At 35.2% G+C, this 26,143-nt stretch overlaps 1 protein-coding gene across 2 annotated transcripts in view; it reads left to right on the forward strand.

Moving 5' to 3' along the window:
• Pdk1 (Phosphoinositide-dependent kinase 1) overlaps window positions 1-26,143 on the forward strand; it is a 355,658-nt gene that overhangs the window by 163,670 nt on the left and 165,845 nt on the right. For both annotated transcript variants that reach the window (XM_090398374.1, XM_090398375.1), the window contains one exon: window positions 6,073-6,166. In XM_090398374.1, coding sequence (XP_090254500.1) covers window positions 6,073-6,166 — 94 coding nt within the window. The remainder of the gene's footprint in view (window positions 1-6,072; window positions 6,167-26,143) is intronic.

Genomic DNA, 26,143 nt, shown 5'->3' on the forward strand with positions numbered 1-26,143 from the left:
TTACTGGTCCTTGACCTAAGAAAGGTTGAGAAACACTGATGTATCCAAAACAACTGGGTATATGTTCAGGATGGTCACACAGCATGTGCTATAACACCTAGGATTCAGAAAGGTCAGCATCCTGTGTTAGTAATGATTTGGTGGGGAATAACATCTCAGGGGATATCCAAGTTGCATTTCTGTGAAAAAGGGGTCAAAATCACTGCTAAAGTGTATCAAGACACTGTGCTGAAACCTGTGGTATAGCCTCTGAACAACACCTTGTTTCTTGGTAGGCAGTATACCATTCAAGAGTACTCAGCCCCTGTACTCAAGGCGAGAACCACACAACAGTGGTTGGAGAAAAATGTGCCCGAGCAAATATCACCATCTGACTAGCCATCCATCTGTAAGTCCTGATCTGAGTTCATTGGACTGCAAATTGTATTCAGAGGCTTGAGAGAGTAGCCTGCAAGAAATGATACCCAGCAGCAGTGCCAGCCTGAAGAATGGATTTGGAGCAAGCAGTTGCAGCATTTCTGTTGGGTGTTATGCATGTCACCATTGATATGTGGCCTCACAGACTTCGGCCATGCGTGAATGCAAAAGATGATGGGACATTCTGAACATTGAGTTGCTACATGTGGTTTGGATGTGCTGAAAGCTGTAAATGATTTACTGATAGATTAAAGGTTTATGTGCTGTTCAAGTGGTAACAGTAACTCAAAAGAAAAATTATGGAATCTAAGGAAATTGTCATACATCTCAACACCAGCCTCAGACATAATCTCTCTGATTGTCACTGGTCACTGTGCTGTTATCCAACTTTGGTGTTGACGTGATCTTAAATACATGCATATGCCCACCAATGAAGTGATACATAGAATGCCTTCAAATGTGAACATGTTGGCATTATAATTTTTTGCTATTCTCTCGCAATGTTTGTTTGTATTTCCGTCTTGTAAAGAAAGACAAAACTAGTTGAGCGGTTTATTTAAAAACAAAATATAGTGTTTCTATATTGACTTCCAGTCATTTAAACTACTTCAAATATGTCTCTCAGCCAAATGAATTTATATCATATATATATATATATATATATATATATATATTTTTTTTTTTTTTTTTTTTTTTTTTTTTTTTAAATAGAGTTGAATGACTTAAGCTGGGAGTTAGGTAAAAAAAAAGGGGGGGGGGGGATTTAATAGTAAAACACGATTAGTTTCATATATATATATATATATATATATATATATATATATATATATATATATATTTTTTTTTTTTTTTTTTTTTTTTTTAAATAGAGTTGAATGACTTAAACTGGGAGTTAGGTAAAAAAAAAAAAAAAGGATTTAATAGTAAAACACGATTAGTTTCTGCTTATGAAACTAAACATATGCCTTCATCAGATGACATTATAAAAGAAAAGAAAAAACACTAAACACTGAAGGTTAAAAAAACTGTGAACAACATAGAGAGTCTCTATACATGAAAACGTTGTAGTTGTATTTAAAGCTGTTCTTTCGTTTGTTGCATTGTTGGGAGAGTACGTGCTTGCAGCAGCACGTGAATGTCAGTACATGATTACAGCTGAATGACTATCTGGGAGGTTGGAGCTCAAGTTATTATTTAGATGTTCAGGGTTGAGGATGATTTCCCTAGATTCTACATTTTTTCTCTCCAATTCATCATGGCAACGAAAGTTGTTGGTAGATCTGTCCCAGCGGACTGTATGACTTGGGTTTTCATCATTAGGATCAGCTGAGAAAAGGATATGGCTTGATAAGGCACTGGCTCGCTGTCTCTTGTAAGCAATGTCCCTCATGTTCATATTTGTTAAATTAGGGACACAAAACACATGTGTGTTTTGTGTCCCTAATTTTTACTGATTATTAATAAAATAATAACTTTACGTTTCGACCCCTGTATTGAGGTCATCTTCAGAAGGATACATTCAGAAGTATAAGAACAAGCTACATGCTGTTGCACTCTATACAAGTAAATTACATCTACGTTGTTAACTAATCTTTTTTCTTAGCCTGCCCTCTAGTGGGAAAAAAATAAAAAATAAATTTAAAAAAAATTAAATTAAATAAAAAAAATAAAATAAACAAAAATAAAATAAAAACTACAATAAACTCTGCTAAAGTCCTCACGTACTAGGATTCTTCTGGAATTATACAGTTATCTTCTGGATTTGTACAGTACAGGTTGCTATTGAATGTTAATTAATTGACTTGCCTTTTTGAAACGATGTAGAGACAGCAACTTAATACCAAACTGCATTAAACTAAAGAAGAAATTTACATCATCTAAAGCGCTTTGTATCTATGCCAGGCTAGAAAAAGCCTTGTTAAGAGAACAAATTCACGAGACACGAAAGAACTTAGCATCGACCCAGGCCAAAGTGTTACAACTGAAATTTGAGCTCCCCAGTTACGTTAATCAGGAAATTTGGAATATTCTAGACAGGAATCACAGACGACTCAGCCAAGCACCTACTACTCAAAAACAAAGAACAATTAATAACAAAGTTTCAAGCATTAAAACTACAGGAAAGCACAAGGCAATTCCGACGCCATAACGGAAGGAGCAGCCAATCACCCAACAACACAGTTAGGAGCAACCAACCACCATTGGACCGCTGTCTGGTTATCAACCAATCGGATTACAACCTCACACAAGGTGAACTCTCGCTTCTGGAGAAAGGTTTAAATTACGCCATTGCTCCGAGGTCAGTAAATAAACTAGATATAATATATCATATCGAGAGAGGTTTAAGATCCCTCCCCGCCAATGTAGCTGACAAAATACGGATGGAAACTGCCTGTTTATTAAATTTAACCAAAAAATTACTCGGCAACCTAAACAAAGCAGATAAACTGACCCTCAAATCCCTAAAAAATAACCGTGACATTATTATCACTAAAGCCGATAAAGGGAACGCCACTGTTGTTTTAAATCGGACAACCTACATTGAAAAAATGAACCATTTGGTATCGGACCACAACACCTACCAAATGGTAAATTACAACCCCATGCAACGTAACAAAAAGAAAACTACTGAACTACTTAAATCAGTTAAAACGTGGCCGGAAGAAACAATCAAAAAATTAATACCACAGTATGCCCGCGCGCCCAGAATTTATGGCCTGCCAAAAGTACACAAAACAGACACACCATTACGTCCAATTGTGGAAGGAATTGACAGTCCAAATTACTACTTACCCCTTCCTACATAAAAAATACACAACAATTCATAAACAAAATTAAAAATATTACACTCAACGACCAAGATCTATTAGTCAGCTTTGACATAACTTCCCTTTTCACAAATGTCCCAATCAATGATACTATCCTACTCTTACAGAACATATTTCCACACGACATCATGGCCCTCTTTGCCCATGTACTCCGCTCCGGATACTTCGTGTGGCAAAACAGTTTTTACCTTCAAAAAGAGGATACCGCCATGGGCTCTCCACTCTCCCCCCAATAGCGAACTTTTACATGGAAGATTTTGAGCAACGAGCTCTAGAATCGGCATGCCTAAAGCCCAAGATTTGGCTCAGATACGTCGACGATATTTTCGCCATTTGGCCCCACGGCCGCCAAGCACTTGATACATTCCTTAGCCACCTGAACAAACAACACAAACGCATCCAATTCACCATTGAAATTGAAAAAAACAACTCTCTTCCGTTCCTAGACACACTTGTCACACGTCTTCCTTCAGGCTGTCTCTCCTTCTCAGTTTACCGCAAACCTACACACACAGGCCAGTACATACACAAAACTTCTTATCACCACCCAACACAAAAACTAGGAGTCATAAGCACCCTTAAACACAGAGTTCAAACCATTTGTTCAAATGAACAATCTCTTAACCATGAATATGAGACCATCAAACATACCTTTATAAAAAATGGATACAGTATAAAAACCATTCACAAGATCCCCCCCACAAAGATACCACTAATAACAAAAAAGATTTCAAGAATGCTATTGTTATACCATATGTTAGAGGCATTTCAGAAAAAATAGACAGAACACTACACAAATACAACATCAAAACCACCTTTAAACTCTGACAAAATTAAGACACCTGCTCAGTTCTTCCAAGGATCCCCTGCCACACTTAGCCCACCCAGGGGTTTACAAAATAGATTGCACATGTAACATATCATACATAGGGGAAACAGGGCGAACCATCCCAATCAGAAAGGATGAACACAAACGTCACATTTTTTTTTCTCTTGAACATTCAATAGCAACCTGTACTGTACAAATCCAGAAGATAACTGTATAATTCCAGAAGAATCCTAGTACGTGAGGACTTTAGCAGAGTTTATTGTAGTTTTTATTTTATTTTTGTTTATTTTATTTTATTTATATTTTTTTTTCCACTAGAGGGCAGGCTAAGAAAAAAGATTAGTTAACAACGTAGATGTAATTTATTTGTATAGAGTGCAACAGCATGTAGCTTGTTCTTATACTTCTGAATGTATCCTTCTGAAGATGACCTCAATACAGGGGTCGAAACGTAAAGTTATTATTTTATTATTAATCAGTAAAATAATCTTTTCAACACGTGTGTTTTGTGTCCCTAATTTAACAAATATGAATGCTGATCACCGTGTAACTTTAAAAGAAAGAATGTTCCTCCATACGTAATTCAATAGAATCGTCTGTCTGGCCAAAATAAGGAATATCACAATCACACCATATTTTGTACACACCAGGATATTTAAGATGATGATGACAAGGTTTTTGGGTGGCTTATTAAGGAGCGGATTTTTGGAAGTGGAGTGAACAAAGTTCTGATATTGTATTTTCTTAGAACCTTGGCTAATTTTTGTGAAACTGAACTTATGTAAGGAATAGATATATTGCCTTTAAATGTATTTATTTCTTCTGTGTGATGACTAGGAGGATTAAGAAGGAATTTTTCAATAATTCTTTCAGAATATCCATTAAGTATAAAAGTAGTTTTGAGATAGTTGATTTCTTTTTGAAGTTCATTTGGGTCATCAAGAAGAGAGCGAGCTCTATGTCCCAAGGTAGAAATTATTCCAAGTTTTTGGGGAGGGAAGTGATGGGACTGATTATGAAGATATCTGTTGGTATGTGTAGGCTTTCTATACATCGAAATTTTAAGTTTATCAGAAGAGCGGGTCAGTTTTACATATAGAAAAGGCAGGGAACTATCAGTTTCAAGCTCGGCTGTGAACTTTATACTTGTATGTCGACTATTGAGATGTTCCAGGAAATCCATTAGGGAATCATGTCCATGGCTTCAAAATCCTCCAAGTAAATATTTGCAAGAACAGGGGATGAAGGATTACCCATCGCGGGACCATGATTTTGCTTGTATATAGTATCTTGGAATCTAAAGTAACCGGACTTGATGCAGTGGGTAAGTAAAGCCAACATTTTTTTGGATAACTTGTCTTTGAGTAATGTTATGACTTCGTCTGTTGGGATATTAGTGAACAAGGAAATTATGTCGAAGCTAGCCATGATTTCATCTTCATTAACTGTCACATCTTAATGTATGAAACATAGTCCGCTGTGTTATTGTTAAAGGATGAAGACTTGCCCAAAAAATATTTAAGGTATTTTGCAAGAAAGTTCATACGTCGGATAATCAATACCTTCCACAATGGGACGTAGTGGGGTGTTTTCCTTATGGATTTTTGGAACTCCATATATGCGCCGAATAAGAGGATGGAGAGAGCGTAGAGACAGGCGAACGTTTTGAGACAGTTCAGTGGTAGTTTTTAATAAGTTGTTGGTACGATTTTCCATATATATATATGGAAACTATCAAGGTATGAATCACATTTTTACTGCGACATCCTCTGCATTTTCATTTCAATACATTCAGTTAATTTTAAATCAGACAAATCATTAATCTGATCTTCTCTTATGTCATAATCAAATTTAATTGGATTCTATTCTTTTCCTAGTTTTAAGTGATATGTTATTCACTGCTTGTAGTCTTCATTAGCAGTGTAAGCTGACTGCATTCCAATTTAAAACCTAGTGTTTTAACAGTTTTTTTTTTTTCTTCTCTTCTTCTTGAAATAGATGGAACAACAGAACAAAATAGGAAAAATTCTTTTGTTGGAACTGCCCAGTATGTTTCACCAGAAATGCTAACTGATAAAAGTGCTTCTTCTAGGTAAGTGAGTGACAAATTCAAGAGGGGAGAGAATCACAGGGTAATTACACCTATATACATGCTGAAAGATGGCATTGATCTGTCAAAATAACAATGATAAATTTGTCTTCTGATTTATTAGCCATTTTGGCAGATTTTATCATTATATAAAATTTTTGCATTATATTATATAAAATTATATATATCATCATCATTATCAGCCATTGTTGATCCACTTCTGGATGAAGGGCTTTCTAAGATTACTCCAAAACTGTCTGTCCATGGCTCTACTTTCCCATGTCACTCCTGCAAATCTGATGATATCATCAATCCACCGTGCTTTAGGTCAGTTCTATGTCATTTTTCCTCTTGTGGAATCCATTCGATTACTTCTTTTGCCCATCGTTGATCTTGTCTTCTATGCAATATGCCAAACCCATTGCCACTTCAGATGTTTCACTCTTCCTACGATGTCAGAGACTTTGGTTTGATTTCTTATCCATGTATTCCTTTTGTGATTCAGTCTTGTGATACGAGCATACTCCTTTCCATACTAAATTGTGTTGTTCTTAATTTTTGAATTTCCTTTGCATTCAGTTCATGTTTCACAGCCATAGTCAGTATAGGAAGAATGCATTGGTTAAAAACTTTTCTTTTTAGGCATAATGGTATTTGGCTTTTGAATATTGAATGTAGTTTTCCAAATGCTTTCCACCCAAGCATTGTGCATCTTTTAATTTCGTCCATGATATTTTGTTCCATTGATATTTGTTGTCCTAAGTATACATAATGATCTACTTGTTTAATTTCCTCATTATTGATTTTTATTATTTCTGATTGAACATAGCTACTGAACATAACTTGGGTATTCTTTAGATTTATCTTTAGGCCAGCTGTTTTGCTAGCAAGTTGGAGTTCATGGATATCAGTCTGTAATTCATGCGCAGTTGAAGTAAAGATAACTATGTCATTTGCAAAGCGTAAATGGATTAAATATCTTCCATTTATCTTCAGACCTTTCCCTTCCCAATCAAGAAGTTGGAATATTTCTGCTAGGCATGCTGTGAATAATTTTGGAGATATTGTGTCACACTGTCTTATACCTCTCTGTATTTCCATAGTAGAGATGTTTCCATTGAAATGAATTGCTGTTGTAGCATTGGTGTATCGATGGTCCTGATGTATGGCTTCTCCACTTGTTGGTTTTGTAATGCTTTAAGTATTGCACAAGTTTTAAGTGAATCAAAGGCCTTCTCATAGTCAATAAAACCAAGACATGGTGGTAATTGATATTCATTACACTGTTCAGTAATCTGCTGTACAACTTGAATATGGTCCATTGTACAACTTGAATATGTCCAATAAAACCCCTTCGAACACCTGCCTGTTCTTTTGATCTTAGCACTTCTAGAGTCGCATAAAGCCTATGAGCTAAGACTTTTGTAAACACTCCGTAAACCACTGATAGCAGACTGATAGGTCAGTAGTTCGTCAAGTCTTCTACCTTACCTTTTTTATGTATCAGAATTAGGGTAGACCTCTTCCATGTTCTTGGTACATCATTTTTCTTTAGGCATAAAGTAAATAGTTTTGTTAAGAGTTTATAGAGTATTTCTCCACCTGTTTTTAGAAGTTCAGCAGCTATAACTCCATCCTCACCTGCAGCTTTCCCATCTTGCAAGCTTTGGATGCTCCACATAACTTCTGGTAAAATCTGTAGTACTGCTGTTTTGTAGTTGTCTTCATTTAATTCCTCATCCTAATATAATATTGAATAAAATTCAACTCTTTTTGCTATAGCATATCTATCTCTGGTGATGGTCCCATCTTGTAGTTTTGTAAATGGGGGGGGGGATTCTATTCTATCTATCCTTTTATATGCTCTCTTTACCTTTCTCTACTTAAAGTATTTCTGTGCCTTCTATAATGTTAGTCTATTCCTTCCTATATATATTACTTTATGCTATGACTCCTTTTCTACTTATTCCTTGAACACCAGAAAATTTATTTGATATGCAGTGCCACTGATGTCCGTTTTCTTAGCTCTTTAGTTTCAAAAACAATGGCCAAGAGATAACAGAGACATGGGCTCCTGTGTCTAGGAGAACTTCACAAGGATTATCTCTAATTAGGCCATGCACGGTCATTAGCGACTCTTCCTGCCCCGAGTCATTCCGTCCACACTTAGCATTCTATATTACCTATATTTTTCTGTGCAGGCTCTCCTTGTTTTACTATTGACATTTAATTTAGTAATTTTGCGCTTGCTCGTTGAATCAGCTCCAACTCTTTTTCTTATTGGGACCCCTTGTGTCTCTCTCATGCATCCCCTTAATTTCTCTGCTATATGTTCTAGCTTCCTTTTTATTTCCTCCTCATGTGGTTTCAGTTTCTTCTTTATCAGGTCTTTTACACGTTCTAGACTGAGTAGCTCTTGCGGTTTCTGTATGGAATTTTGTGCCATGTGGCATGAGACTTCACGACCCTTCCCAATTCCGATTTCCGTATGCATATTTTTGTTAAATGAAACTTCGGCTGAATCTGAGAGCCTCTCTTGTCTAAAGTCAAGGGATTGACTAATATCTCTTAATGCATCTTCCCTTTCCTTCACTGTGATGTAGCACTCGTTTAAATTACTAACTTTCTTTTTATATGCCCTTTCTCTAAACTCTTCTCTTACTCCCAATCTGAATTGAATAAAGACCACCCATTCAGTTGGCTCTTCTCATCCTTCGACACGGTCAAGTTATTAGCTGAATTCAACAACCTATTATAATAATTTGTGATGGATTCTTCCTTCCCTTGTGTACACTCTTGTAGCCTCCGCAGGTTTTGACCCACGCTTCTAACTTTGGAAAACTGAGATATCAGAGTATCCTTAACCCTATTGTATTCCAAACTGTCTCTCATTATAGGAGAGGAATACAAAAAGTTTTTGGCCCTGCCAATCAGTCTGTTCCTTAATATTATCGGAAGCTGGAAGTTTGACCAGTTTCCGACATTCCTTAGCTCCTCTACAAACTTGAAGAAGGACAACACATCATTATGGTCCTCTCCAGAGAATTGAGGGATTAAGAGGTGAGGATTCACCATTCTGAAAAATTCTCTATCCCCCATTTTATCAGTACTAGTGACTCCTGAATCAACATCGTTCACATTCATGGTTAAAAAAATTTTCTTTTACACTATATGTATACTGTTTTCTGTTTAGTTGCCTGATCTTAATTTATGAAACTGTTCCAATCCACTTTTATCTAATTTAATTACTGTGGATTTGATCCTGTCGGCTGCTGTGCCATTGTAAATGGGGGGGGTTCTATTGTATCTATCCTTTTATATGCTCTTTACCTTTCTTTACTTTAGGTATTTCTGTGCCTTCTATATTACTTTATGCTATGACTTCTTTTCTACTTATTCTATCTGCCTTCCACACTTGCCTTGTTATTCCTTGAACACCAGAAAATTTATTTGATATGCTGCGCCACTGATGTCCGTTTTCTATTAATAAAAAGTGGTAAGTGCATCCAGTAGTTTTCCCATTACATTCAAATTATCCCTGATTAATTAATATCTGCAGTCGTGGTCTACTATCTAACCTTTACTACCCTTTCTCCCGGGTTCTCGCTAATAGGCTCTAATTTTTTTTCAGAACAGTGCATCAAAGAATTAAATATCAGGCAACACCCTATTAACATTTAAATAACACATTTATTTACCATAAAACAATTTACACTATTATTCAATTAAAGAAAAATTTGCTTAGTTTAACTTTACATAGAACAATTATGTTAAAATGCCTTTTCAATTCATGAAAATCATGTCACATAAATAACCACTCTCTTCCAATATTGAACTACTATCCTAAGCAATAGTACCATTAACAAACAGTTACTTCTTTACTGTTATACAAATAAGAATGTCATTACATATAAAAGTTCGATCCTTCAGATACTAAGCTAATACTCTAGGCACTACAAACTGTTACTCTCTAATTGTTATGCACATAATCTTCTATTATTTATTAAACATTTAAATCCAACCATTAACTCTGTTCAAATTCAGCAGCCTAATCTTAACAGTCCACTATTAGAGTTCTCCTATAATTCACAAAATTTGGAGAAAAAAAAATCAAACTCACTTTAGGACTGCCACCCGCTGCGTGTACATGTTTCCTTGCTCTGAATTTGGAATCCTGTCCTCCCGTGTCGGGTTTTCTCTCTTCTTACGCCGGTGATAGATTTACTGACGCTTCTGGGACACTGTTGTCATGGCACATTGGGTGGAGATTATCGGCTTGAGGAGTACTTGCGTGCGCGTTGAACTAACTGAACAATTTGTTCCCACTCGAAAATTTCCTCTCTCTCTGGACAACAGCTCCTGCCGAAGGTTTGACATCAGATCAATGCTTTGACTGGTGGATCGGTTCCTTTCATCTTTCTTTCAGGCCACTGGTATGATTTCTCCTGAAGTCGCGTCCTCGATGGCTTACATCCAACGGATAACCAACTGACGACCTGTGGATAACCGATACTCAATCTTCCGGCCAATGCCTTTTATTCACCTTCTTTCGGATCCCTGCATGAAGACATGGGACCCCGAATATTTCGGTGCGATCCCTTGTTCTTTCCTTGACACTGACCCTTTCTTTGATCTTCTTCTACACTCCTTTAATCCTATTTGTTTCGGGCAGTGGAAGTGCGTCTGAAGTTTGTTGGTCCGTCTGACACTGACCTTGAGTGTTTACAGGTGGAATTTACTAACAACTTTCACAGCTCCTTATAAGGAGCTAATATACAAAGTTTTCTGGTGGCAAGGTATTGCCTTTGTGTAATACGATCGAGAATTTTCCTTTTTAGGTCAGTAAGTACAGACAGTCCCTATGGGATTATTTACATTAACAAACTGTTTTAAATATATACAAATATACAGGTTATTTTTATAACATCCTTACAGGGCTTGACTTCTGTAAAAATTGATATAAGGCTTTCTGGCATTATTATGAACTAGATCAAATTTTTACAGATTGACTGCAACTATCTGTTTATTGTCGTACATCAATTGCTGTTTGGTTTTTTTGAGAATACGATTGTTTTCAATTGTTATTTGTATGAATTTACAATTGAATTTTCTTATTTCTTCTGTGATATGTTTTCTGATCGTTTTGCACAATTCAGTGTATTCAATTTTATTCTGTAGGTTAATTGATTGTTCAAATTCTCTTCGTTTCTTCATAAGCTGTTTGTATCTTCAGAAATTTTGTCTTGTTTTTGTTCTGTGGTGCCAGCTATTTCAAGTGAGCATTGTAAAAGGTTTTGGGTAATAATGTCATTGCTTTTTAATATATCAGCATTGTCATCTCTATAATAAGATGTTTAAATCTACTGTTGAGTTTGTGTACATCTATATGTTTTGCTTTGATCTTGGAAACATCTTTGTACTTTTCTTTTGGCAGTTTATTTGGATTTTATGCATACCATACGATGATCTCTTCTAGTGTTGAAGGTGTTTATAACAAAAAAGTCTTGAAAGCTGTTTTTCTTATTGCTAAGGATAAAGTCAGTTTCACTAGTTTTTCCATTTGGACTTTTCCTCGTCTAGTTCGTATGTGTTTTTTTCCTTGAAAAAGGAATTCATATGTACAGGTTTTCTTTTTTCTGCAAATTCTATTAACCTTGCTTCTCTGTTGTCTCTCATGCCATATCCAAAATTTACCATTGAGCTTTCATCTAAATATTGTACCAATTCTAGTATTAAAGTGTCCCATTACAATTCTGAAATGATGTTTTCCTTTATTGTAGAGTTGGGATACATCATGATAGAAGGCTACAATTTCTTCGTCAGTATGACTTATTGTTGGTGCTAGACCTGGATGATCTTAAGAGTGTATCTTTTTGAGATTTGAACAACAATACTTGCTATTCAATCGGATATACACTGTCAAATTATATTATGTTGTTTTTCAGTTTTTTGTTGATCAGGAATCCAACTCCACTGATTCTTTCCTTATCTTGGCCTCTATAATACAGTATGTCTCCATCATTTTTTAATTAAAGAATTTCTTCGCAATTATATTTAACTTCACACAGTCCGAGAATGTCCCCTTTTAGTTGCTTTAGCTCTTTAGTCAGTTCAGTTAGCTGTGCTTCACTGCTTAGAGTCCTACAGTTTAATGTTACGAGGTCTAGTTTCCAATGATCACTGGCATGATCTTGTTACCCATAGATTCTTAGCACTTTCTGCCTTCATTTAACTGCCTGTAAAAAGGGATCATATAAAATTTTTAGAATATCGGTACAAATAGTACAAAACAGTCAATTTAAAAAAACACTGCTACCTCCTCCTTTTCATTGATTATTTTAGAAAAATAAGTTCAGAAGATTGTCGATTTTGGAAAAAACTAGCATGCAATATTACAGTATATGTTTTGTTACTACATATGTTATATTCTGTGACTATTATGTAAGAGGCATGACACATCATATACCAAATCATTTTGTAAAATGCTTTCCTCGATCGCACCATTGTAATATTTTTAGCTTCTACTTCTTCTTGTAATCTTGCTTGTGTTATTTATATTCTCTTAATTGTACTTTTATGCTTTCTTAAGGTTATCCTATCTCTAATGATATCTCCTGTCTTACTCCCCACAGTTGGCTCTTAATGCTCCTGTATAAGGTGATGCTGTTAGTGAATTGACCTAAGTGCTAGACAATTTTCAGGTACAGATAGCAATCTTTTACGCTGAAAGAAACTTAGGAAAATTTATTTGAATTGTGACTGTGCCACCTGAGTTCCATTTGCCAACGGTACTGGATCAAGTCGAAGGCACCCTACATCTGATGCACTGAGCCAACTCCTAACTGCAATTCATCACAGAAATTCCTGCTACTCCTCCATTGCTCCCCATAACCATGGACGCATTCCGATGAACTCTAGTCAAGTCTGCGAACTGTCCCAGAAGAATGCGAGCGAGATTGAGAGAGAGAGAGAGACTTCCATCCAAGGCCCCTTATATACTATATTTTCAGGTTATATCACAATCTGGCCCTGCTTTAGGGTCAGAGATTCCCGAATGTCCCACGTGCATGCTGACGTCAGTCATTGTGACCTTTATTTCAGGGCAGCAAGAGTTCCTTGCTTCAGGGTTGGAGACCCCCCGAATAACCTGCATCAGCAGCTGTGACCTTCAATCCATTGTGCACTTTTACATACATAATCCTCTGTAATTCCTTTTGCTTAGGGCATAAACACTTCAAAAATAGGTCATCTCCACAATTCTACTCTGAGAATTAAATAAAGGGCACAATCTTAACAACCATTTTAACTTACAATTTACAAGCGTTTTCATGATACCCACAATGGTTTATAAAATTTTTTTAGCAATGAGTATTCTAGAGTTATTTACGATATGAACGACCGCTGTAAAAATCGATGCTACATTAAAGGAACTTCTGCTGCATCGAATTTTACAATTTATTGTATATTAGTAGTTTTATTTTTTATTTCTGTATACAGCCATCATCATCATAAAATTATTAATATGCTATACTCTCGAGGAGTATAGAGGATTCTGTGGAGTATTTCATGATTAGGTTTACATGATTACTAATACCCTGAATAATTTTCCTCCAAATTATGCTGTCACTGTTTGAGAATTTCTGATTGAATATCATTTACTCCATCTGCTTTTCCACATTTTCTAATGTCCTTTTCCATTTCAAGGATTGATATATATATACTTCTGATTGTATTCCTATGCTCAATGGAGTATTATTTTCCACTACAGATCTGCTTATCTAATTTTTAAACTTTCAAAGTAATTTCTCCAGACAAACAGAATATCTTTATCATGTTTTTATTTCACCTTTATCATCTCTGATTCCTTTTACAGTACTGTTTCCTCGATATCAAAACTTTTTTCATTAACCACATTTTACCACTCTTATGATATTTTTCTTTTATATTCTTACCAATGTCTTCCCATGACTTTCTCAAAATTATGTGATCTTTGTGCCAGAACTTGCCATCAATGTTTTCTTCACCAGTTTGACTTCTTTTCCACTGATAACTTCTTATGTTGAATAGACCTATCTTGAATTTTGCTGATCTCGAGTTTAATCCAGTAGCTGAATTTTGACTGTAGACTTCGTTTCCTGGTGGGAACAGTGGGTTCTTTTTTTACCTGGGTAACATCCCTGCCAACAACATATTTCAATGTGTTATACCGTCATGTTTGTTTCTGATTTAAGGCAATTCAGAATACAGTTTAATCAGTTAAGTTCCAAACTGCCAGTGTGTCTTTGTTCATTCAGTATCCTGGGATGGTAGTTACCTACTTATTAATAAGGTGCACCACATGAATGAATGTGAGAGCTAGGTCCGGCTTCAATTGGTTCTGCATTCCTTAAAGGTTTTTCGGAGGTCTTTACCCACTTACCCCTTTGACCATTGAGTGATCCCTTCTATGTACAAATTGTAAAATACTAAATAAGTAGAAGAAATATAATATAAAAAAATTAAGATAAAATTAATTTTAAAAGATTAATTAATATAAAGTTAAATTGGCTACATTAATCTTCAAATTCCTGTTATTCATCCACAAGTAGTCAGGATACTATGATAGTATGACATGATTAAGTTTGCATTGTTACTGGTTTTCCTGCAGTCTTTTATTGTAGTAACCCAGGCTTTGTTGGCTGATTGGTTAGTGTATCCACTCCCCAGCCATCAGGCTACATGTTTGAAGGGCATGGATATTTGTGATTTTTTTTAGGTGAGAGATAAATTTCATAACCCATTGCAAGCCTGAAGATTGCAATGGAAACCTGAAGTGGCTTGAAAAAGTTTTATGTTTGGTCTCTAGAGTAGGATTTCCAAACTTATAAAAATAAATATAAAATACAATATATATATATATATATATATTAACTTAATTTTAAAAAAATAGAAAAAATTCTTAGGCCACCTATTGTGCTAATGTACTGTAGTTCTACTCAAAAACCTTTCATGTGTAGGAGCTACATAAAAAATCCGTAGAGCTTGATCCTTTTCAGGGTCTTTTACCTGCTATTCTGATATCAAACCTATTTTACTAACTTTCCTTTCCCATTTATCTACCTTTGACTATTAAATAACATCTTCTGTATACAAATTTTAAAATACTAAATTTAAATAGAAAAAATGAAATTATTTAGATGAAATTAATTTAAATTATTAATTAATATAAAGTTAAATTGGTTATAATCATCTTCATATTCATGATATGTATCTACAAATAGCGAATAAGGTACTGTGATAGTGTGACATGATTTAGTTTTCACTGTTACTACTTCCTATGATTTTTCTCCGAATGAATGTGTTATTTTTCAAAACTCCAATATTGTTCTTCTTCTTCTTCTTCTTCCTTTAGCTCTACAACCCTTTATAGGTTTTAGCTTGGTTCACAATATTTTTCCATTCTACTCTATTCAGTGCAGTACTTTTTCCAGTTCTTAATTTTTAGAATTCCAAGGTCTTTCTCAACCTCCTCTAACCATCTCTTTTTAGGTCTTCCCATTCTTCTTCTTTGCCCAGTTATCTTCCATTTATATGTATATTTTAACTCCTCTACTTTTTTCCATGCTATTCTTTGTGCCTTAATAAATCTAACAATATCTTCTGCTTATTAATTCATTAATTTCACTATTTTTACTTATTCTCCAATTGTCATTCTTCTCTTTAATTGGTCCATAAATTTTTCTCATTATTTTCCTTTCAAAAATCTTTAACCTATTCTCTTTTTGGGTAGAGTCCATGATTCACATCCATATGTTATTACTAGTCTAATAATTAATTTATAAATTTTTAGTTTAGACTTCTTATATACAACTTTACCACCCAATAATCCTTTATGCAAGTGATAGCATTTATTTCCAGCTATTATTCTAGTATTTATTTCTTCTGCTATGTTATTCATTATTGTTATTAGATCTAATTCTTTAAACTTGCATTCTAAATCTTTTTTGGTACGACTAATTATTGTAGTTCGTGTGTATAGGCTTAGGTGCTGTGAGGACATCATGTTGGAGGCTTAATGGATTTTTTACAACACTCAAAAAGAATTAAAATAGAATTTAATACTTCCTATATTTTGTCCTAGTCACTAGGACATCTACGGGAATTACAAACAATTAATGTAACATGTACACACAAATCTTACAATACTAAGCCCAGAATTAATCGTGGGTGATAGTAGGTGGCCTGGAATGCAAGGTGGGACCTCTGGTGATGAGTGTTTCCCAAATCTTCGGAAGCTTAATGCAACCGTATTTATTAAGATTTGGTTGGTTTCTGAGAGCTGCTGCTGCTTCTAAGAAAAGTCTCTCTTTCTTGAATTTGCTGTGGTGGAGCATGCTGTGGTGGTGTCCAAAACATGGTCAGCCAAGTCTGAATGGCCATAGTTATGTTTACATATGTAAGACTTGTGTTCCTCCAGGCGGATGGATGCTGATCTGCCTGTCTGTCCAAAGTACGCCAGCTTACAGGAACAGGGTACTAACTCCAGGCAGCGAGAGAGGAGGGAGTTGATCTTTCGTAGAACGGATAAGGGTAGCAAGTTTGCGGTAGGGCTTATATGCTGTGTGTAGGTTGTACTTTTTTAGTATCTTGGCTATTTTATCAGATGTGCCACAGATGTAGGGTATGGTGATGGCATTTTTGAAATCTTGTTGACGAGAAGGACGGGGAATGGGGGAGAACCTGATTATTTTTTTGATACTGTGTTCGCTGTAGCCATTGGAGAGGAAAGTGTTGTGTATGTGGTTAAGCTCAGTAGTAAGGGCGGTTCCACTGGAACAAAGATTGTGGGCTTTCTTAGTAAGAGTTTTGATGATGCCATATTGTTGTGAGGGGTGGTGGTGGGAGAGTTTGTGAATGTATCTGCCTGTGTGTGTGGGTTTTCTGTATACAGTGAAGGCAAGTGTATCATTAGGCTGGCGTGTGACTAAGGTGTCTAGGAAGGGTAAACAGTTGTTCTTTTCCTTTTCCATAGTAAACTGGATTCTTGGATGTAGGCTTTTAAGATGACTGAGGAAAGAGTCTAACGTGTCTGGGCCATGAGGCCAAATAGAGAACACGTCATCTACGTATCTTAGCCAGATAGAAGGTTTGAGTGGGGCTGAGTCTATGGCTCATTTTTCGAAATCTTCCATAGAGAAATTGGTGGGGGGGGGGGGGGGGACCATGGCAGTTCCCTCTATCTGCTTGTAGATTTTTTGTTCTTCCAAGAGAAATACCCAGAATTAATGGCAAAGGAAAAGAGATCTAAGATGTCAGAGGGAAAAACGTTTTCTAAGAGAGATAAGGTGTCAGTTAAGGGAATATGGTAAACAAAGAGGAGATATCAAAGCTTACCAATATGTCTGCATTATTCAAGGTTAAATTTTCTGTGAGGGCTTTAAAATGGGTCGAGTTTTTTATATAGGAAGTGGACCTTCCGGTTAGGGGGGTCAGAGAGTTGGCCAGCTGTTTAGACAGTCTGTAGCAGGGTGCATTGGTGGCATCTACTATAGGTCTGAGTGGGGAATTGGGTTTGTGGATTTTTGGTAAATCGTATATTTGGGGGGGGGGGTTAAATTTTTTCATGACGTCAGGGGGCCAGGAGGTTACTTTTTTAAGTAAGATTTTTAATTTCTTAACCTGTGTTTTTGTGGGGTCGTGTTCAAGCGGGATGTAGGTAGCACGATCACGGAGGATAATGTTCATTTTACAATTGTATTCACTTGTATTAAGAACGACTGTGGCATTACCCTTATCTGCTCTGGTGACGACGATACTTTTTTCTTTGTGTAGTTTCAGGAGAGCCATCCGTTCTACGAAAGATCAACTCCCTCCTCTCTCGCTGCCTGGAGTTTACAAAGTACCATGTTCCTGTAAGCTGGCGTACTTTGGACAGACAGGCAGATCAGCATCCATCCGCCTGGAGGAACACATGTCTTACATATGTAAACATAACTATGGCCATTCAGGCTTGGCTGACCATGTTTTGGACACCACCCACAGAGTATCATGGAAGAAAACCACCATGCTCCACCACAGCAAGTTCAAGAAAGAGAGACTTTTCTTAGAAGCAGCAGCAGCAGCTCTCAGAAACCAACCAAATCTTAATAAATACGGTTGCATTAAGCTTCCGAAGATTTGGGAAACACTCATCACCAGAGGTCCCACTTTGCATTCCAGGCCACCTACTACCGCCCTTAGAGGGCGCTCCACCTAGATAGGACTTTAGTGTCAGCCATGTGGTTGGGCTTAGTATTTTAAGATTTGTGTGTACATGTTACATTAATTGTTTGTAATCCCCGTAGATGTCCTAGTGACTAGGACGAAATATAGGAAGTATTACATTCTATTTTAATTCTTTTTGAGTGTTGTAAAAAATCCATTAAGCCTTCAACATAATTATTGCAGTATCATCTGCATGTGCACAAATCTGTATAGATCTATTATTAACATAGATATAGTCTTCTTATTATATATTCAGCTGTCAAATTAAACAAATTTGCAGACAGCGCATCTCCCTGTCTCACTCTGGAACTCATTTCGAATGCATCTGTTAACTCGCTTTGTATTTTAACCCTTCCCTTAGATCTTTCTAGTGTTATTTCAATCATTCTCACCAATTTTTGTGGGATTTTCAATCTTTTAAGCTGATGATCATTTTTTGTCTATTTATTTTATCAAAAGCCTGTTTAAAATCACTATATAAATTATATAATTCTATATTATATTCTATATATTTTTCATATATTCCTTAACATAAATATATTATCAGTGATAGATTTCTTTGGTCTAAAACCGGATTGGTAATCTCCTAAAATTTCTTCAGTATATGGTTTCTAATCTACTATTTATTAAACTTTATAAAATCGTATATGTTACATTTAGCAATGTGATTCCTCTATAATTACTACAATTCAGTTTATCTCCCTTTTTATATATTGGTTAAATCACTCCCATTTTCCATTCCTCTGGTAATTTTTCTTCATTTAATATTTCAATTATTAATTGTCAGATTTTTCCCCATAATGGTTTTTCAGCATTCTTGATAAGCCTGTTATTCCGTCTATACCTGGTGCTTTACAGTTTTTTATCTGTTTTATAATTTTAACTACTTCTTCATAAGCTAGTTCTTTTATTTTTTCCTTCATTTATTCTAAATTCACTCAAATGTTCCTATGATTTTTTCTGCTGCATTTATAATTATTTTTTAATTAACTTCCATGATTTCTATTTTCAAATTATTTAATATCTTCTTCTATGTTTTCTTTGTATAATTTAATAGTCTCTTTATTTGTGAAAGTTTCAGTATTCCATTTCTCAATTCTTTCTGCTTTTCCTCTATTTATTATTGATGTTCTTTGTCTCAGTTTTGCACACCAACCAACATGTCGTCAGTTAGGCAAATTTTACCTCTAAATGCTTTTACATCAGTAATTGATGTTGCCCATCTTTTAGAAATCAAAACATGATTTCTATCTGATTACACTCATCAGTAGCTGGAATAATCCATATTCCTAAATGTATCTTTTTATGTGGAAAATTTGTGTTCATTACTCTTAATTTATTAGTTGTTGCAAAATGAGCAACTCTGTTACCATTATCACTAATTTCTTCATGTAGACTGTATCTTCCAAACATCTCTTTATATATATATATATATCTTCCTTTCCTAATTTAGCATTAAAATCTCCTAATACAATCATAGCATCATTTTTTGGTATTCTTTCAGTTTTTTGTAAATCATCATAAAATTGTTCGATAACATTTTCATCAGCATTCTCAATTGGAGCATAAATATTTATAAATGTAATGTTATAAAATTTACCTTTAATACGTATTTTACATATATTCTCTCATTTATTGGTGTAAATCCTAATATTGATTTGTAGACCTTTTTTGTTATAATAAAACGAACTCCATGTTCTCCTTGTTTTATAGGACCACTTATAACTTATTACTCTTTGTTCTATTCATCTTATTTCCTGTAAGGCTGTGATATCCATACTCATTCTTCTGCTACATTTTTCATTTTACCAGCCTGTAATAATGTCCTGACATTCCATGTTCCGAATTTCATAATATTTCTCGTTAACCTTTTCCTTTGCATACATCGTTTCCATGGAGTCAATCCAGTTTCATATTGTTTAGCTTTCCTCAACAAAATATTTTTTCTAGGAATTGGTTGTTAACCCATTGTCAAACCCTCTTCCTTTATCCGGATTTGGGACCAGCAACAGTATCGATGAACTACTCAATCCACCCATCATATATTGTAGGTGGAGTTCTCCAATATTGTTACAGTTTACATTTCAGTCATTTCTGCTTCCTGATCATTCCATAATGTTGGTCTTCCTTTGGATTTGTTGGTGTTTTTTTTTCCTGGTATTCTAGCATCAAACACTATTTTTCCATTATATAGAAGATACTAAGAAACCTTGCAATAAATTACCAGATTCTTTTCTGATGACTTTATTTTTAATATGATTCTATCACTGATTCCATCTATTCACTCCACTAATTTTCTCAGAACTCTCATATCTTTGGTTTTTATTCTTTAACAACTGTTAAAGAGTCCTACTTGATTTGTTTAGGAGTGTAGCATCATCTGCATCAAGTCAAGTGCCAGGGTTAAATATCTCCAGTTTTGATATCAATATAAATGCTACTTCCCTTCAGAATATGATCCATATAGATGATGAATAACAGTAGAAATGGTGTACATACCTGATTTTACATAAAACTACTTTCTCATTCTTCCTTCATTTCTGTCTGCTTTTTTTTTAAGGAGTACATCAGAATTGGCTTCTGATGTAGCTTTTCCCTTGGCACCTCAATTATGCTCCTTCCCCAGATCTACAAACTTAATTCAGATCTTTTTTATTTTCTCATAATTTCTCAACTGTTTTGTCTCTAAAGTAAAAATCTGATCTTGACAACTTCTGTTTGGCCTGATCCTCAGCTTGTTCTTCCCCGAGTTTCTCTTGCAAAATTTTTCTTAACCTCTTGTCAAGTTGGGGTGCTTAAGGGTCAAAGCTGTATAACTGAGAGGAGACCTCCACATAGCCTTTAAAGGAATGCAGAGAACCGACCAGGGCTTTTGACCTAATGTCCAATCCTCAACTTCTCGTGGTGCACCCTTAGGTACCTACCTAGATATGAACAAGGATGGGCTGACAATTTGGGATTTAGCCAACCAAATTATATTCTTATTGGCTTAAACCACAATGTAAAATGATGGTACAACATGACAGAATTTCATGCTGGCTGGGGCATCGCCCTACTAAACAAGTCCTCTGTTGTTTTCACCAGAGAACCAGGGCAAACAGTAAAAAATCAGCTACTGTAACAAATCCTGAAACACATAACAATCAGGGAAAAGGAGAAACTATAGTATTCAATACTATAGATACATTTCTTATGGAAAATATTCCATAAGAAAATATTTCCTACCAATAAATACCAGACTAATTTCTTGAATGGCAGGCAATATCAAGTAGAGTAATGTGAGCAAATATCATAATGGGGAACCGGACAATTAGACTTATTTGGGCCTATGGGCCCACAGAATGTTCTACTAAGGTAGAATTGCAGGAATTTTTTGAGGCTTTAGAGAAAGCAACTGACAATGAAAAAGGAAAACTTGGTCCTTGTTAGGAATTTAAATAACAGAGTAGGAAATGATTTGTCAGATATACAAAAATATTTTGGGAAAATTTGAAGAAGAGATCAAAGCTAATAATAATGGCAACCCGTTGGATTTCTGCTTATGAAATGGACTGGTTATTATTAACACAATGTTCCTAACTTATTACTAACACAAAGTGCAAGAAATCATTTAATCTCCTTCAAACTCTATCTTCTACTAAATGGGGTGCAGATCAATCTTCATTGCTTCATCTTTGCTGGATTATGGGTCTCAGGTATATGGTTCTGCTACACTGAATAATCTGCAATGGTTGGATCCCATAGGGTATGCAGATAGTATACTGGTGACTCACACATTGCCCACTCAAAGTCTTTATGTTGAATCAAATGAACTAAATGAACTGACTCTTTCATTTAGAAGGAAACAGTTGCCTTTTAATTTTGCCCTAAAGATGATGTCTCTTCCAGATCATCCTAATTAACTAGACCGTTTTCTGTGCATTGGGAAGCTCAATATCATGGACATCAGACTGCCATACATGCTTTTGGTATGCATGTTAAAGAGACTATGCAAGCTGTTGGCATGAATGTTAACAATATTGCCCACACCAAACATAACAGCATCCCTCCATGGCTGGTTTGAATTCTATCTTGCAACCTATCACTTTGTCAACTACTGAAGTCTAATTACTCATCTTCTGTCTACCTGCAATTATTTAATGCACACAGAGCAGCCCACTGCGATTTCTTCCCCATCTATATGAGGGTGGTCTGAAAAGTTCTCTGCTTAACAATGAAAAAATGAATATATAATTTCAAAATTATTTTTATTTTTCAACATAATTTCCCTTAAGACTGACACATTTATTCAGCGATGCTCCAGTGCCATTATCCCATCCCTGTAGTGGTTCTCAGTAAGATCTGCAAAATACCCCTCCACAGCTGCAATCACCTCTTGATTCGAAAAAAAAAAAAATACGCTGACCAGCAAGGAAGAGTTTTAGTTTGAGGAAGACATAGAAGTCAGAGGTAGCCAAATCTGGGGAGTAGGGTGGATGTTCCAACAATTCATAGTGCAGATCCCTTAATTTTCCCATTGCTAAAACACCTTTGTGGGCAGGTGCATTGTCCTGATAAAAGTTGATTTTTTTTCTTCCTCAAACCGGGTCTTTTCTCACGGATATTTTCGTCTAATCTAGTTAAAAGATCGGAATAACATATTCCAGTTATTGTTTTACCCTTTTCAAGATAATTAATAAACAAAATGCCTTTAGCATCCTAAAAGACTGATGCCATGACCTTTCCTGCTGATGGAACCGACTTTGGCTTCTTTGGTGCTGAACAACTGGCTTCTGTCCACTGTTTTGACTGCTGTTTGGATTCTGATGTGTAATGGTGAATCAAAGTCTCATCCATAGTAGTAAATCGATGCACAAAATCAGTTTTATTCTTGTTAAAATGTTCCAAGCACTGTTCAGAGATTTTCATGCGAGTGCATTTTTGATCTGCTATGAGCAAGCGCAGCACCTATCTTGCGCAAAGCTTTTTCATATGCAATTCCTCATGCAAAATATATCCTACACGTTTTATTGAAATGCCTACAGTCTCAGTAATTTCACCCAATTTTGACTCACCAGTCATTCAATACCATATTGTGCACATGAACAATGATTTCTGGTGGTATTACACTTTTTGAATGTCCTTCACGTGGATCATCTTCAAGGCTGGTACGGCCACGTTTAATCTTGGCAGCCCATTTCTTAATTGTCAAAAATGAAGAAGAGTGCCCATAAACTTTTATGAACTTTGAATGAATTTCTTTTGGTGCTAAACCTTCTTTTACAAAGAATTTTATAACTGCAAGATACTCAATTTTATCCATTTCAAGGGATACAGACACTTTTGCTTCAGCCAGCTGTATAAAACAAACTACTTGATAGAATAACTTGCAATTTCACATGGATGCTTACGACAGATGTACCAACTTAGGGAAAAAAATCTTGTCGATAGTGTTGCCATCTATGGTGAAGGTCGAGAACTTTTCAGACCACCCTCGTACTTGATGGTTCAAGATCAGAGATCTCTGTTGGCTGTGTTGCTGTATTTTCTGACATTACTATCTCCAACCAGATTCCTCCTAATTGCTGTAATTGTATAGTAAAGTTACATGCCATTCAGCTTACACTTGTGCATATTAAAAAAAAAAAAAAAAAAAAAAACGCTACCAAAAGTGTGTAATTTATATGACTCTCTGAGCTCTTTACAGGCTATCTTCTCTCTTACGTATAATCCACAAGTGATTATATCCATCTAGTGCTGTATGAGATGTTGCACCTGTTTAATGAAATGAAAACCCTTAATTTTGATGTTCTGTTGTGCTGGATCTCATTTCCCTTAATTCCAGCCACATTGGAATTAAGGGAAATGAGAATGCAGATACCGGTGCTAGATCAGCTCATGCTTTTTCGACATAGTGTTTGAAGTACCATATACAGACAGTTCATATGATCAAAGCTAATTGTCCAATCACAGTCATCATGACAAGAAGCACTGACAAACAAATTACAAGATATTAAGTGTGAAATTAAGCATTGTCAGTCTAATCAACATAACAGAGAATAGAAGACGTTTTACTTCCTAGGCTATGCATTGATCACAGTCGTCTTATACATTCTTATTTAATGAGTGTCGATGACCCAGCTGTGTGTGAAAAATGCAACATGCATCTTACCATTTGTGATATTCTGGGAGTGCCAGCACTTCACACAAGAGAAGAATAAAATTTTTACCTATTTAACTGAGCCATATACACTCAAGATGTTATCAGACTTAAATACATTGCATGACTCTTAACTTTTTATGAAGAATCAATTTATACAAACACATTTGATTATAAATTTTATTTATATGTAGGTGCTACATTGCTTAACTTAATTTTTGTATATGCTTATCATTTAATAATTTATCTTTCACTATTTATTAATACCTTTTGTACTGCTGTAATCTTTGCTATGGAGCAGTGTGACCTTTGCTGTACGTCTAACATAAAGCCTTTAGAATATTTGATTAGTTTGTTATTTAAAAGTAGCCTGTGTATCTCAGTGGATGTGGCACTTGCACACCATGGTGCTTGGCTGCAAGAAGGAAGATTTGCTTTCAAATCTAGTCGGCGAGTAGAGGAAATTTTTCTAAGCCTTTTTTCGACCGGTCGCTAAGTTAATGGGTTTTTCATCCCGTAAACGGAAGAAAATCGACCATAGAATCCACACTATTTCAGACATTAAATATTGTTAGGGATCACGAGATGGCACTTGTCGAGCCATCTCTTCAATGTGTGCTGCTTAATTAGTGATAGCCTTGGGCCAGCTATCTCTGATTGGGTACTAGTGGAGATTGAACTACCCAATCGGTCTCCAAAAGTTAGATATGGCTAATACGGCCTCACCTACTACTCCCTATACAGAAATAAAAAGGCTTTAGCTGTTTTTTATTATTATTATTTAAAATTTTGCTATATATTTTATAACAGGAAATTTAGAATACTTTTACCTCTATAGTTTTTAGGGTAATCTCTATTACCTTTTTTAAAATATGTATCACTATTGCTTTTTTTCATTCTATTGGTTGTGGGTTATTGTTGAATAGATTTTATTTAAGAATAATAAGAGACTTTCTTTAAACCTTATTCTGTATATTTATATAATTCTGAATCCAACTTGTCTTCTTCAGGTGATTTTCCATTTCTTGTTTCTTTCAAGCTTATTTCTAATTTTTCTTTACTTATTTTCATTTCATTTTCATTAAATGTTTGCCAGTTATATTTTTTTAAAAGATTTATCTGCCCACAATTCTGTATAGAAATTTAGAAATTCCTCTAATTTCAGTTTGGTGTTTAATTTTACGCTTGCTTAGTACCTGTACTTAAATATTTCAAAATCTTATATACATTGGGTGTTATTCTATGTAAGTCATGTTCTAAATTAGAAACAAATTTGTTCCATGATTCTCTGTCTTTTTCTGACTTCTCTTTTAGCTATGGCTGTTATTCTTTTATATTCTATTTCATCTTTTTATCTTTTACTGTTTAACCATTTATGATATGCTTCTTTTTATGTTTTCATTGTATCGGCCCATATCTATTTTTTTCTTTCTTTCTATTGAATTTTTTGGTCCTGCCTAAGCTTATATTTTGTTGCTGTGTATTTAGTATCATTTTTATATTAGGCCATTCTATTTCTGTTTCTTCACTTCATTTTATTTTGTCTAAATGTTGGTTAATTCTTTGTTCATGTAGCCATTGTATACTTCTATTATTTA

Source organism: Typopeltis vanoorti, chromosome 9 (genome assembly GCF_054136105.1).
Source record: "Typopeltis vanoorti isolate ZY-2024b chromosome 9, IOZ_Tvanoo_1.0, whole genome shotgun sequence".
Taxonomy (NCBI): domain Eukaryota; kingdom Metazoa; phylum Arthropoda; class Arachnida; order Uropygi; family Thelyphonidae; genus Typopeltis; species Typopeltis vanoorti.